The 12,109-nt window shown below is 63.5% G+C and overlaps 3 protein-coding genes across 3 annotated transcripts; 1 reads left to right on the top strand and 2 right to left on the bottom strand.

The window, feature by feature from the left end:
• Positions 1-2,308: 2,308 nt before the first annotated feature.
• On the bottom strand, positions 2,309-2,770 carry EMIHUDRAFT_227582 (hypothetical protein; the record flags this gene model as incomplete). The annotated part of the gene is made up of 1 exon (XM_005787639.1): positions 2,309-2,770. One exon carries the CDS (start codon positions 2,768-2,770, stop codon positions 2,309-2,311), a length of 462 nt encoding a protein of 153 aa, XP_005787696.1.
• Positions 2,771-2,954: 184 nt separating this feature from the next.
• On the bottom strand, positions 2,955-3,725 carry EMIHUDRAFT_227581 (hypothetical protein; the record flags this gene model as incomplete). Its single annotated transcript, XM_005787638.1, has 2 exons — positions 2,955-3,208; positions 3,662-3,725. 2 exons carry the CDS (start codon positions 3,723-3,725, stop codon positions 2,955-2,957), a joined length of 318 nt encoding a protein of 105 aa, XP_005787695.1.
• Positions 3,726-9,310: 5,585 nt separating this feature from the next.
• EMIHUDRAFT_440976 (hypothetical protein) lies at positions 9,311-10,393 on the top strand. The gene is made up of 2 exons (XM_005787637.1): positions 9,311-9,978; positions 10,135-10,393. The coding sequence occupies exons 1-2, from the start codon at positions 9,660-9,662 to the stop codon at positions 10,302-10,304; spliced, it is 489 nt and encodes a 162-aa protein (XP_005787694.1). The 5' UTR covers positions 9,311-9,659; the 3' UTR covers positions 10,305-10,393.
• Positions 10,394-12,109: the final 1,716 nt, after the last annotated feature.

Genomic DNA, 12,109 nt, shown 5'->3' with positions numbered 1-12,109 from the left:
AAGTCCAGGTTTACCCGAAAAATACCTGGGGACGCGTCCCGACCAACGTAACACGTATGCCGCGCACGACGCCATATCGCCTTGTCCCAGGGCCAGTGCGCTACTTGCGGCGCGCAACTCCTGCTCAAGTACGCGCACCGTACCATGTGCTGCCGCTATGCGTGTCTTAAGGCGGCTGCGGCGAAGCGGCGGGCGCGGCATGCCGATGGCAGTGCGGACGATGCGGTTGCGATGTGTTCTGCTTCAAGATCGTGGCGGTGCTTGGCATGCACTTCTGCGATCCCAATCAGCTCATCGCAACGAAGCAGCGCAACAAGCTGGCTGCTGCCAACAAGGCCCTATGCTAGATCTACCTCACGCGCGGATCATTCAAAGAGGACCAGCATACACAGGCTTCCTTGACATGCGTTTGTTTGAGCTTGAGGCTATTTGTGAGAACTGTTTGGCTTGAAGATTGCGCTCAAGAAGAGCAACGAGAATCGGAAGAGGAGGATGCTGAGGCGGCGATTGCTGAGCATGAGAAGGATCGATCCGGATTAGAAGGCGCCCGCCGCAGGCGAAGAAAATTTGGGGGCTAGCGCCGTATCGTTGATCACGGTGGGAGCCTCTTGGCCCCAGGCTGTGCCACGGCCGACTTAGCCGATGTAAGAGGCTCTCGCTGATCTTAGACCGCGTAAGCACCCCAGCGTGACTAGTCACACTTAGACCCGCTCAGCCTCGAGGCTCAGAACTTAGACTACTACCCAACCAGTGCACACCACAGGCGTATTCTAGAGGGGGAAAAGAAACGGGGAATAAGGGGCCCCGCCACGAGAAGTGCGTTCTGGGGATGCAGAGCGTGCAAAGCGGCTAGGGATGAGTTCACAAAAGAGGCGCGCGAGGCAAGGAGGAGACGCGGGGAACTGAAAGACTGGGACGACTGGAAACAAGAAGACAGTGAGCCACCACAGGCGTCGTTGGCGCACATACTGAGCGGCAGCTGCGCTGGAAATAAGGAAGAGGCGCGTCACTTCATGCGGAAGCTCGATAAACACACAGCGAGGGCGACAGCAAGAGTCGAACGGGAGGCGCCGGACTCAAAAGACACCGCCACATTCCTGAGACGAGCGAGGGCAGCCTCCTTAAAGGCGAAAGGGTCTAGATTTGGGGCGCTCGCCGAAGAGGAGTACGACAAAATAGCGCCCGTGATTGCCTGCACGCTACCCGCACTCACGGACTCCATACCCGAAAGAAAGAGAAGGGAGCTCGCGGGAGAGGTGACGAGCGAACTACAGGTAGTGGGGAAGGCAGCCTCGATTGCCATACAGACATGGGTGCGAAACAACGACAAGACCAAGGCACGGGCAGAGGAACGAGAGAAGAATATAGGGTGGATAAAGCGCCTGTTCACGGCATGGAGGGTGAGTCACACCGAACGTACCGAGCGAAGAGCTGAGCGGAAGGAGGACGGGGAAGATGACTCAGAGGAGGACGAACCAGTGGAAATTCAGGTGTCAGATGTCACGATGCATCCGAAGGGGACTCCAGCGCCGGCATCATCCGTAGAGGCACGAGTGTTCGAAGAGAGAGTGGACCTGAGCAACAACATGACCTGTAGGCAAATGCTCGGAGTGGGAGTCAGAAATGTGGTCCTTGCGCGAGGGGAGCTCGATAGACTCGAGGGGCCAGGATACGCCGCGAGGAGGACGGAGTTGCGCCGAAAAAAGGCGAAAGAAGCCGCGAGAACAAGGGACCGGCAGGCGGCGGCGCCGCAGGACGAGACAGAAGAGAACGACGCGACAGAGGAGGAAGTGACAAGGGAGAGAGCGACGAGAGTGGGACGGCCGCGAGGTGGCACGAAGGTTGAAGCGAGAATCGGAGAGAGACTGCGAAGAGAGATAGGAAGAGGCAGACTCCCTAGGGTAGGCGACGGCTAGCGCATCACACTCCTCTCCTTAAAATCCCTGTGTGGTGGCGGCGTGCCGTCCTCCCATCCCTCCCTTGGGTTGTCTGTTTTCTTTCTTTCTTTCTTTACTTTACGGCCCTTGCCCTGCGAACGCGCACCCCCGGGGCTAGGGCTCTCTTGCCCGTAACCCGATACCGATCATCCGGCCCGCTGGGTGCGCTCCTCAGCTCCCCGGCCCTGGATGTGAGGTTAATGACTGCAGGCCAGACTGCACTCCAAGTGCTCCAAGTTCAAGTGCTCCAAGTGCGCTAATACGCGCGATGCTGCTGCGCGCGTGCCGCCGCCGCCGTGCGCCTCTAATTACTAATACGCGCGAGTGTGCTGCCCTAATACACGTCCGTCACCCACTCTCATACACGTCCATCACACACTCTCGGCCATCGCCTTGGGCAGCACGTGGCTGACCCACACGTCCACAAACGAGTGCTCCTCCCGGTTGAGGCGATAGGCGAGCTTGTAGCCAATCGTGCACAGGACGGTCGCACGCTCCCGGAACCACGGCTCCCACAGCCTGTGCGAGGCGGGGCTCCACGGAGATGCGGCGGCGAGGATGAGCTGCGAGGCCGGGAGCTCGGGCCGCGCGAGCGCCAGCTCGTACGGCGTCTCGGTGCGGGGCGGCGCACACGGCGGCCGGAACGGCGCGCGCGGGCGCAGGGGTCGAATCGAGCGGCCGCTCCGGAGGTTGTAGGACGCGCAAGCGTCGCCGCGGAGCAGCTCGACCGTCCGCCGCCCGGTGAGCACCTCCACGTGGTGCAGCGGCGAGTACGAGGCCGACGCCTCCAGCCAGCGAACCACCTCGTCGTGTCCGTGGTCGGTAGCAAACATGTCGGCCCGCTTCGTGAGCTGCTCGCCGTTGTCGGACGTCCAGCGGCCCGTCCGGGCGGCGCCGTACGAGGAGAGAAGCATGACCACGCGCAAGTGGCCCTCTTGGCAACTCGCAAACATGGGCGTGGCGCCGCGCGCCGCCCGCGCGTTGATGCGTGCGCCTAAACGAGACGCGTGCGGCCGATCAAGCAGGAGTGCTACACGGGCCTCCCCGCTGAGGGGATGGGCAGCCGTTCTCGCAGAGCAGGCGGACGCACCGCTCGTGGCCACACATGGCGGCCACGTAGAGCGGCGTTGCGCCCGGGTTTGGCTCGCGCATGGGCTGATCGATGCCTGCGCCGGCGGCCAGGACAAGAGCGGCGCACTCTGGCTGATCGCACATGCAGCTGACGAAGAGCACCGACCGCCCATCCACATCCTCCGCGCTCGGATCCGCGTCTGCGTCGAGCAGCGTCCGCGCCATCTGCACGCGCCCGGCAGCGCAGAGCTCGTGCAGCGGGCTGTTTCGGCAGGGGCCAAACTTGATGTTGAGGTCCGCGCCTGCTCTGATCAAGATGCGGACGCAATCTTGGTGGCCGTTTCCGGCCGCGAGGACGAGTGGTGGCGGGATCCACTCGGCGTGATCGTCCTCGGCGGATGGATCAAAGTCTGGCTGCGCATCGCACGACTCGTGCATGTCCAGGTCGGCTCCGGCTTCGATCAGCATTCGCACGCACTCGAGGTGGCCGTTTTCCGATGCGACCATCAGCGGTGTGGCGCCCTGCGGCGAGCCTCCCACACTCACGGCTGCGCCGGCCTCGATCAGGCAACGCACCGCATCGGGATCGTCCTCGGCGGCCGCAGTGTAGAGAGCGGTGAAACCCTCCTCGCACCTGGCCTCGAGCGGCTCACCGGCCGCCAGCAGGTCGGAGAGCGTCTCCACGTCGCCACGGAGGCACGCAGCAACGAGGCTCATGCTCAGTGCTGGCTAATATACCAAAAGGAGGGCTACACGACGCCCTCTACGCTGGGGTGCCGGCGCTATGTTCCATCGTTGTGCTTGTGCGCTGCCGCCGTGCTCCAGCTCTGCAAGACACGCTCGAAAAAAGAATTCGTGCGCCTGTGTGTGTGTGTGTGTGTGTGTGTGTGTGCGCGCGCGCGCGCGCGCGTGTGCGAGTGTGCGTGCGTGCGTGCGTGCGTGCGTGCGTGCGTGCGTGCGTGCGTGCGTGTGTGCGTGTGTGCGTGTGTGGAGGACCTCTTCTGTCAGATAGTACGCTGTCCTAACTGCCCGCGCCACCAGCGCCTCCGCTCAACCTTTCGCAGGGCGCTTTCAGAGCCGGCACTACGTCCTTCAGCTTTTCGCACAGCGCCGCAACCTGCTCGCGGCGGATGGGCGGTGCGTCCCGGGATCCGTGCTTCTCGACAGTAACGGGGCCCGGCAATGGGTCCTGCGACTGCACAGACCCCCCCTCTGAGCTGCTGACCACATCAAAGGCTGGCCCGAGGGACGAGTGCATCTCGCTGCGGTCGGCATGCACAAACAGCTCACACATCTCATTGCTTGCAAAGTCGAGTCCCGACGGCACGACGCCCGTGAAAGCCCGACCGTACACGCACGTGACGTTGAAGAGGTCGCCGTCCTCCAGCTCTGGAAAGTCGTCCACCGGGTACAGATAATCAGCCGTCTTCATTGTCAGCGCGAATTTCACATGGCCCGCCGCACTTGTCACCACCACCCGTGACCACGTGCCGTGCTTGTGATAGTGAGGCTCCAGCCCCCATATCCGGAACGTACCGCCGCCCAGATCCCTCCGATAGCGATGCATGGACGAGACAGAAGGTACGACGGAAGACCGCCCCCGCGCTTGGACGGAAAAGTTGTATGTCTGCAGCATTGCCCGATCATAGTACGGCCCATGAGAGGTGCACTCCTCCAAGAAAATGTCGACCGTTGTGTTGTCGAGCCGCTGTGCTGCTGGCCCAGTGATGCCGTCGTAGTGCACGTTAAGCATCACGTATTCCCAAGCGCTCCCAGGACCTACCGGAAGCTGCCTTCCACTCCGCAACTGATGTGGCTGCTCAAAATCGGAGCCGTCGTACCTGCTGTGGCAGACCTGCAGCGGGAGCGAAGTCTCCGCGAAGCAACTCGTGGGGTTTCTGGGCAACTTGCAAAACTGCAGCTGCATGTGATGCACCGGCACAGGGCCGGGGCGTATTTGGAATCCGCTGATGCACGACAGCCGTTGCAGCCGGGCAGGGCACCACAGCCAGGTGCCGCGTCGGGTGACATTGATCCTCGGCACAGCAATGCTGAGGGTGTTGTTCTGCACGGTGGTGGTGGGGATGCCACCGAACGGGCTGCCACCAAAAGACTCGCCCATCGGACGGTCTTGCTGCCCGCAGCACAGAGAGACACGCGCAAGTTTTGGCACAGAGAGACACGACGTCGTAAGAATATCGGGGCCCGGGGTTGTGTTTATCTTTTTCTTTTTTCATGGCGGCGTGAGAGCTCGGAAGCGAGCTTTGCACGGCGTTCCTCTCTCTCTCAGTGTATGTAGCTCTTACGTACATTCCTGGAGGAGGACTGCTGAGTGCTGACGGGGTTTGCGATGAGGAGCGATCCGAACGTGGCATTCGGGTGATTAGATCACTACCGCCGAAACGCAAGAGCACTGCGACGCATCGGGCTCATGCTAGCATCCACCTCGCGGGCCGACGTTCTGGCCCAGCGAGGCTGCTGCGGAGCACTCGCGGGCCGACTTTCTGTCGACACACCGGCGGCTCGGTTCGCTCCTCAACGGACAACGCAAACTCGGTCGAGCAAGAAGTCAGATGTGTGTGTAGCGGCGCGGCACGGTAAGGGTCGGCGGTAAGGCGGCGCGGCGGCAACAGACGGCAGGCAGGGCATCGGACGGCGGGACAAACGGCACTGTAGGAGCGGCGGTACGGCGGCACGGCGGTAACGGACGGCAGGGGGGCGGCGGACTAACGGCAAGGGCGGCGCGGCACGGAGGAAGGAGCGGCACGGCAGGAAGGAGCAAGGACGGCGCGGTAACGGCAGGATCACGGATAGGCGTGGCACGGATAGGAGCGGGCGAGCGGCTAGTTGGCGGGAGGGCGAGGCGAGGGTGGCGGCGGGTGGATCACGAGGAAGTAGAAGGTCGTGCGCGAGCGTGCGAGCGAGCGGCGAGCGGCGGCTAGGTATTCCCCGTGCCGTTTGTTTTCTTTTGAGCTTAGCCTTCGATGTTAGGAAACAACGCAAGGCGGGACATGGCATATGCCATCGTTTTCTTTTGAGCTATACTTCGATGTTTTCATGGCGCCGGCAGCCATGCTGACCACAACTTCTCGGCTCCTGGCGAGCCTGGCGCTGCTGCCGTCGGTGCTCGTCGCGCCGGTGGAGGAGCCGGAGGGTGAAACGGATAGCGCCGCTGCAGAGACAGAGGCGCTCAAGCAGCGGCTGCAGGCGCTCGAGGATGAGCTGGAGGAGGACATCGCCAAGTCTTACCTTGTGGTCCGCGGGTACATTGCCGGCTCGGAGAATGTGTTCATGGAGACGATGGATGTCGACAGCGCCAAGGCGTGGTGCAACTCGCACGCAGACTGCAAGGGCTTCACGTTCGGCGGTGACATGGAGCGACCAGAGGACGAGGTGGCCGCCGCACGCGAGGCCACCGCGCAGGCGCGCGCGACCGTCCTCTCTCTTGCCTCAGGTGACGGTGACCTTCAAGTCGGGCTCCAAGGTTGAGACTGCCGAGGGGTGGGTGCGCGGCGGGACGGCGGTGGGTCGGCAGGTGGCCCTCACTCTCTCTCTGTACAGAAGCGGATGCCCTCGTTTAGGTGAGCTACATCAAGGAGTCGAACACTCTCGGCTTCATGAACCTGGGCAAGCTCGACCAGGCTTCCCACTCCCACCGCCCTTCCAGCTAGCATTGCAGCCCCAACCCTCCACCCTTGGGGCCGCCTCGCCTGCAGGCTGGCTCGCCCACCATACTCGCGCACAGCTTCACGTTCGAGTCCATCTCGATCGCATTCGCACTCGGCGTCGCGTGCACAGTCCTGTTCCAGCGCAAATGCAAAGCCCTGGCGAGAGGAGATTGATGCGACGTATTTTTTGTTATCAAACGCTTTTGTGTGTAAACTTACCGCGATACTTAAATCCCGAGATTCCCGCGTCCTCTCCCCCCCGGCCCTGCTGTAATTTTGGGTGTGGGTCTGGGCGTCTGACTCGCGAATTCGCGCCGGCTCTCTCGACTCTCTCGTACCTCTACCAGAGAAACTATTTAAGAGTGTACTGTATGATACGTATTACACAGGCGCAAGGGCGTCAGCCCAGCGTACAATGGGACCACACTCACTGTGTGCGTTTTCGTGATTTCATGTGGCCTGTGAGGCGCCTCACTCTTCTTTGGTGCTGCGCGATCACCATCTGCACCTCCTCTGCGGGCGCGTGGGCAACCTCGGCAATACGGCGCGCCTCCCGGCGCGCCTCGCTCAGCAGCCTCTCTGCCTGCCTCTCTGCAAGGTAGAGGAGTTGGGTGGCCTCGCTCACAGCCGGGCTGCTCCCCACGTCGACCTGATCCTCCAGCGCCCCCGCCGGAAGCGGGCCGCGGAGCTCATCGCCGTCGAAGCGCGAGAAGGCGTACCGCGTGGCGTAGGGTGATGGGACCTCGTACATCGATGCGTCGCCCTCGATGGCACCCTCCGCCTGTACACGCCAGGCTCGGCTTGATTCTGGGGCGTGTGAGTGACTTAGCCGCGCCTACGATCCCCGCGCCTGCGCTGAGGTCACAAAATGACCCGAGTGCGGGTAGTCGTCCACCTTGCCATGGAGGGGCGAGATCGACGAGAAGGACTGGCCAAAGATACCGTGCGGTCGGAAGCGCTCGGCAAAGTCGCCCTTGATGCTGAAGCCGATGTCCAGGCGGTGTTCCGGACCCGCGATGAGGTCATAGGTCGGGCGACCCTGCACACTAAAGCTCCAGTTGCCCGCCGCGAACGTCGCGTGGGCCATGTGCACAGCGACGGTAAGCTCCTCGCACCGCTTGGACTTGCCCTTGCCGATCCGTACACGGCGGCCATGGCATGTGCCATTGATAACCTGGTAGCCCCAGTTGTTCTCGTTCAGTTCCGACGCCCAGAAGGAGAAGTTGGCCCAAATCTGTCTCGTTGGCCCGACGCGTGCCGTCAAGTGCATCTCCGTGACGAACGACCCGTCGACGACGAGGGTGCTGCCGTCCGGATGATGCAATTCGAAGGTGGCGTTCTCGATCCGGAGGTTGACTGCGATGTTTGGCGCAGAGAAGAAGTTGTACAGCTGGCCGTCGCGACCTCGAAAGTCTGCGCGGCCCCCGTGTGCAAAGTGGAGATGCGGGTCCTTCTCCAACTTCTCGTAGGGCGGCGTCAACGGCGGCGGGCTAGAAGGGGCCTTGCCCGGCGGGAATGGAGGCCGAGCCGGCGGCGGCGGCGGCGGAGACGGGGCCTTGCCCGGCGGGAATGGAGGCAGCGACGGCGGCGGCGGCGGCGGCGGCGGGGCCTTGCCCGGCGGGAATGGGGGCAGCGACGGCGGCGGCGGCGGGCTAGAAGGGGCCTTGCCCGGCGGGAATGGAGGCCGAGCCGGCAGCGGCGGCGGCGGAGACGGGGCCTTGCCCGGCGGGAATGGAGGCAGCGACGGCGGCGGCGGCGGGCTAGAAGGGGCCTTGCCCGGCGGGAATGGAGGCAGCGACGGCGACGGCGGCGGCGGAGACGGGGCCTTGCCCGGCGGGAATGGAGGCCGAGCCGGCGGCGGCGGCGGCGGAGACGGGGCCTTGCCCGGCGGTGGCCGCTGCGTCTTTCTGGGAATTGTTGGGCTACCAGCGTCGTTGTTGTCCAGTCGTTGCTGACTCAAACCGATGACGGTGACGCGTCTATCCTCGCCATTGCGGTGGCCCTTCCAGAGGCCCTCGCCGATGAGTACGCGTCTCGTTTGAGGCTCGACCCCTTTTCCTGAGGTCCTTGAGCGTTCACCCGTATTCTCGTCAGCGTCTGAATCCTGCTTTGGCAGAGCCTTGAGCTTCGCCGAGGGGCTGCCCGAGCTGCCGTCGACCGGTCTTAACCCCGGGTGGGGCAGTACATTGTTCGGCATTGGTCGATTTGGTCGATTTTATCGGCCTCCTGCTAGCGGAGAGGCTACGGCGAGAGAGAGGGGCTGGGGCGACGGCCAGGCTGCCGTCGGCCGCCGCTCGGTTTGGATGAACGTTTCGGTTCATTCATCTAGAGAGAGAGAGAGACGTTCATCTACCGAGCTTGGATCCGTTGGAGCTAGGCTCTCAGCTGCGCCCCTCTTCTCCTCCGCCTCTGCGCCTATTAGACACTTCTCATCTGGAGGATAACACGGATTATCGAGGAGTGTGGTCAAAAAGAAATGGTGTGCGCGGGTGTGAGGGATGTCTGTGAGCCCGAGAGCGATATGCCATGTCCGCCTTGCGTTTGTTTTCATAGGTAGGTTTCATAACATCGAAGGCTAAGCTCAAAAGAAATCCGGCGTAAACATTTATCGCCGATGCCCACTAACAGCGAAGGGCCCTTGGCGTCGGCCTCGGCTGACCCTTTGTCCGACCTCTGGCGCAAGCTCTCCCGTCCTGCCGCCTACTCGCGCCACCTGCCCACCCTCGAGCTCGGTGCGTACGACGCGGAGGACGCCCTCGCTCACGACGCCTGCTTTCACGCGTCCGATTCCGCGCTCGACGACGAAGACGTGCGCTCGCTTGGGCTCGCGCTCACCAAGGCGGCGCCCGCGTCGTTAAAGTCGATCCACCTCGGCGGCAACGCGCTGCGCGGCGGCAGTCTCGCCGCGCTCCTCGCCGCGCTGCCCGCCGCACCGGCGCTGGAGACGCTCTGGCTCGCCGACAACGAGCTCGACGGCGCGGCGATGGCGGCGTTCGCGATGTGCACCGGCAATGGGGGCGGTGGCGGCGCGCTCAAGCACCTCTCGCTGCAGCGTAACCGCGTCGGCGACGACGGCGCCGCGTCGCTCGCCGCCGCGCTAGCCGGCGGGGCTCTGCCAGCGTTGGAGCTGCTGTACCTGGGCGAGAATGAGGTCGGAGACGCGGGCGCGACGGCCCTGGCCGAGGCGCTGCGGGGAGGCGCATGCCCCAAGCTGCGCCGCCTCGGCCTCCAGGCCAATCGCCTCGGCGATGGCGCCCTCGAAGCGCTCGCCGCCGCGCTGCGGGCGGGCGCGATGAAGGGTGGTGCGCTGCAGCCGCTGCCCCCCCCCAGCCCCTCCCCTCCCAACACCCCAAAGCGCGCCTCCCCAAAGCCCCCCGCAAGCCACTCGGCGGCCTCAGCGCTCGCAGCCACGGGCGCAACCATCCTCTTCCCCACGTCCGCTGACACGCTCTCCGCAGGCGAGTTTCTGTACGTGGGCGGCAACCCCTTCACCCCGGCGGGCGAGGCGCGCGACGCGCTGTGCGAGTCGCTGCGAGGCGGCCCGCTGCAGTGCCACTTTGGCTGGCCTCCGCCGAAGACGAAGAGCTTCCTCATCACGCCTCCCGACCGCTACGCAAGGGCGTGGTGAAAGGATGACGGCGGGACAGGTGTCGACTGAACGTGTGCCTAAGTGGGCCATATATTGTCGCGCCTCTTTCTTCCAGAAAACCTAGAAAGAAACCTCCCGGCTACGGGCTACCGGCCAGAGATGCACACCGGTCGCTGGCCTTCCTCCTGCCCACCACAGGACTCAGGAACGCGCGTCTGGGTGGGGGTCCAGCCACGTGGACCGTGGGTCTGCGAGTGCATGGGGGCACAAGAGCAGCAAGAGAGTGGCCAGTGCGTCGTGCGTCTCATCGCGATGCGAGAGTCGACGTGCTGTGACGCGCCGCTCGCCGGCTAGAATGACAGCCAAGTGGCAGCATTCGAGTACGCGTCGAGCTGTGCGTACTAGCACTGCACTGATGCAAGCTTCGATGGTACGATGCGTCCCTGAGAGCTACTTGCACATGTATATGTGCTCTCAATTGTGGGCGGCGCGCCTGTCTCGCTGTGTTACTCTCAAGTCTCTCATGTCTCAACATCCGCTCTTCGCTGTGCGCGCAAAAAGAGAAGTTCAACCGAAACACGCATTCAAATCGATTTTGCTTGTGTTGTCGACGAAGACGAGGGGAGAGCAGCGAGAGACTAGAGAGCGAGCGAGCGAGCGAGCGAGCGAGCGAGAGAGAGAGAGAGAGAGAGAGAGAGAGAGAGAGAGAGAGAGAGAGCAGGGGAGATATGGACATGGAGTCTTGGGAATAGAGGTCTGTGCTAGGCTGTGCACAACCACACTCTCAAGCAGTAGACAGCGCCCATGACACTGAGAGAGTCCGATGGCGCAAAGTACAGTACTACGTAGAGCCGTCCTGCTTGCGGGTGATGAGGTTATCATCTCTCGGGAGGGCGATCGACCTCGAGAGGGTCCTCGCCCTCCGCCCCGGCCGACGCCTCGACAACCACGCCGGCCGTCGAGCCGACACCAACCGCCAAACCGTCTGTCGACGGCGGCAGCAACGACTCGTCGAAGCGAGAGAACGCAAAGCGCGTGGCAAAGGCACTCGGCAGCTCGTAGTCGGCGGCCTTCCCCTCAATCGCGCCCTCCGCCATGGCACTCGTCATGAAGGGGCCATTGCGCTCGTTGTAGAGGGGGCCGTCGCGCGGGTACCCGTCCCGCTTGCCGTTGAGAGGCCCTAGGGCTGAGAAGGACTGGCCAAAGATTCCATGCGGCAGGCTGCGCGATGTGTACTCGCCGTTGGCGCTCAAGCCAACGTCGGCTCGATGCGTTGGGCCGCGGGTCGCGTGCGTGGGTGACCCCTGGACGGTGACCGTCCAGTCTACCGACGAGATGATGCCAGTCGTCATCCTAACGCTGACCGTGACGTCCTCGCACACCTTCTGCCCGCCCTTCCCAATCTTGAAGAGCCGGCCGCCGCAGTAGCCCGTCACGATCGTCCATCCCCAGTTGTTTTCGTTTAGCTCGGCCGCCCAGTACGAGACGTTGAGCCACTTCCGCCGTGGCGATGAGGAGCCTGCGCCCATCCCTGCAGCGGCGTCGCCCGTGCCACTGTGGCCAACGAGAGCCACGAGGTGCACCTCTGTTATGAAGGTGCCGTCGACGATGAGTGCTGTGCCGCCGCCGCTGGCCGCACCGCCCCCGTTTTCCGCACCGCGTTGCAGTGGGAAAGTGGCGTTCTCCATCTTGAGGTTGACGGCGAGGCCTGGCGCAGAGAAGAAGGCGTAGTAGATGCCGTGGCGACCACGAAAGTCGGCGCGACCGCCGTGCGCAAAGTGGAGGTGCGGGTCCTTCTCTATGAGAGCGGCGGGCAGGCACGGCGGGGTGGGGGGCGGTGCAGA

The sequence above is a fragment of the Emiliania huxleyi genome (genome assembly GCF_000372725.1).
Source record: "Emiliania huxleyi CCMP1516 chromosome Unknown EMIHUscaffold_140, whole genome shotgun sequence".
Lineage (NCBI taxonomy): Eukaryota > Haptophyta > Isochrysidales > Noelaerhabdaceae > Emiliania > Emiliania huxleyi.
This window is presented reverse-complemented; position numbering and strand designations above follow the sequence as displayed.

Excerpts from the sequence above, each read along its gene's own strand:
- EMIHUDRAFT_440976 (XM_005787637.1), top strand. The coding sequence starts at position 9,660 with ATGGCGGCGTTCGCGATGTGCACCGGCAATGGGGGCGGTGGCGGCGCG. Across the intron at positions 9,979-10,134 it reads GGCGGGCGCGATGAAGGGTG|GCGAGTTTCTGTACGTGGGC; the intron begins GTGCGCTGCAGC and ends CGCTCTCCGCAG.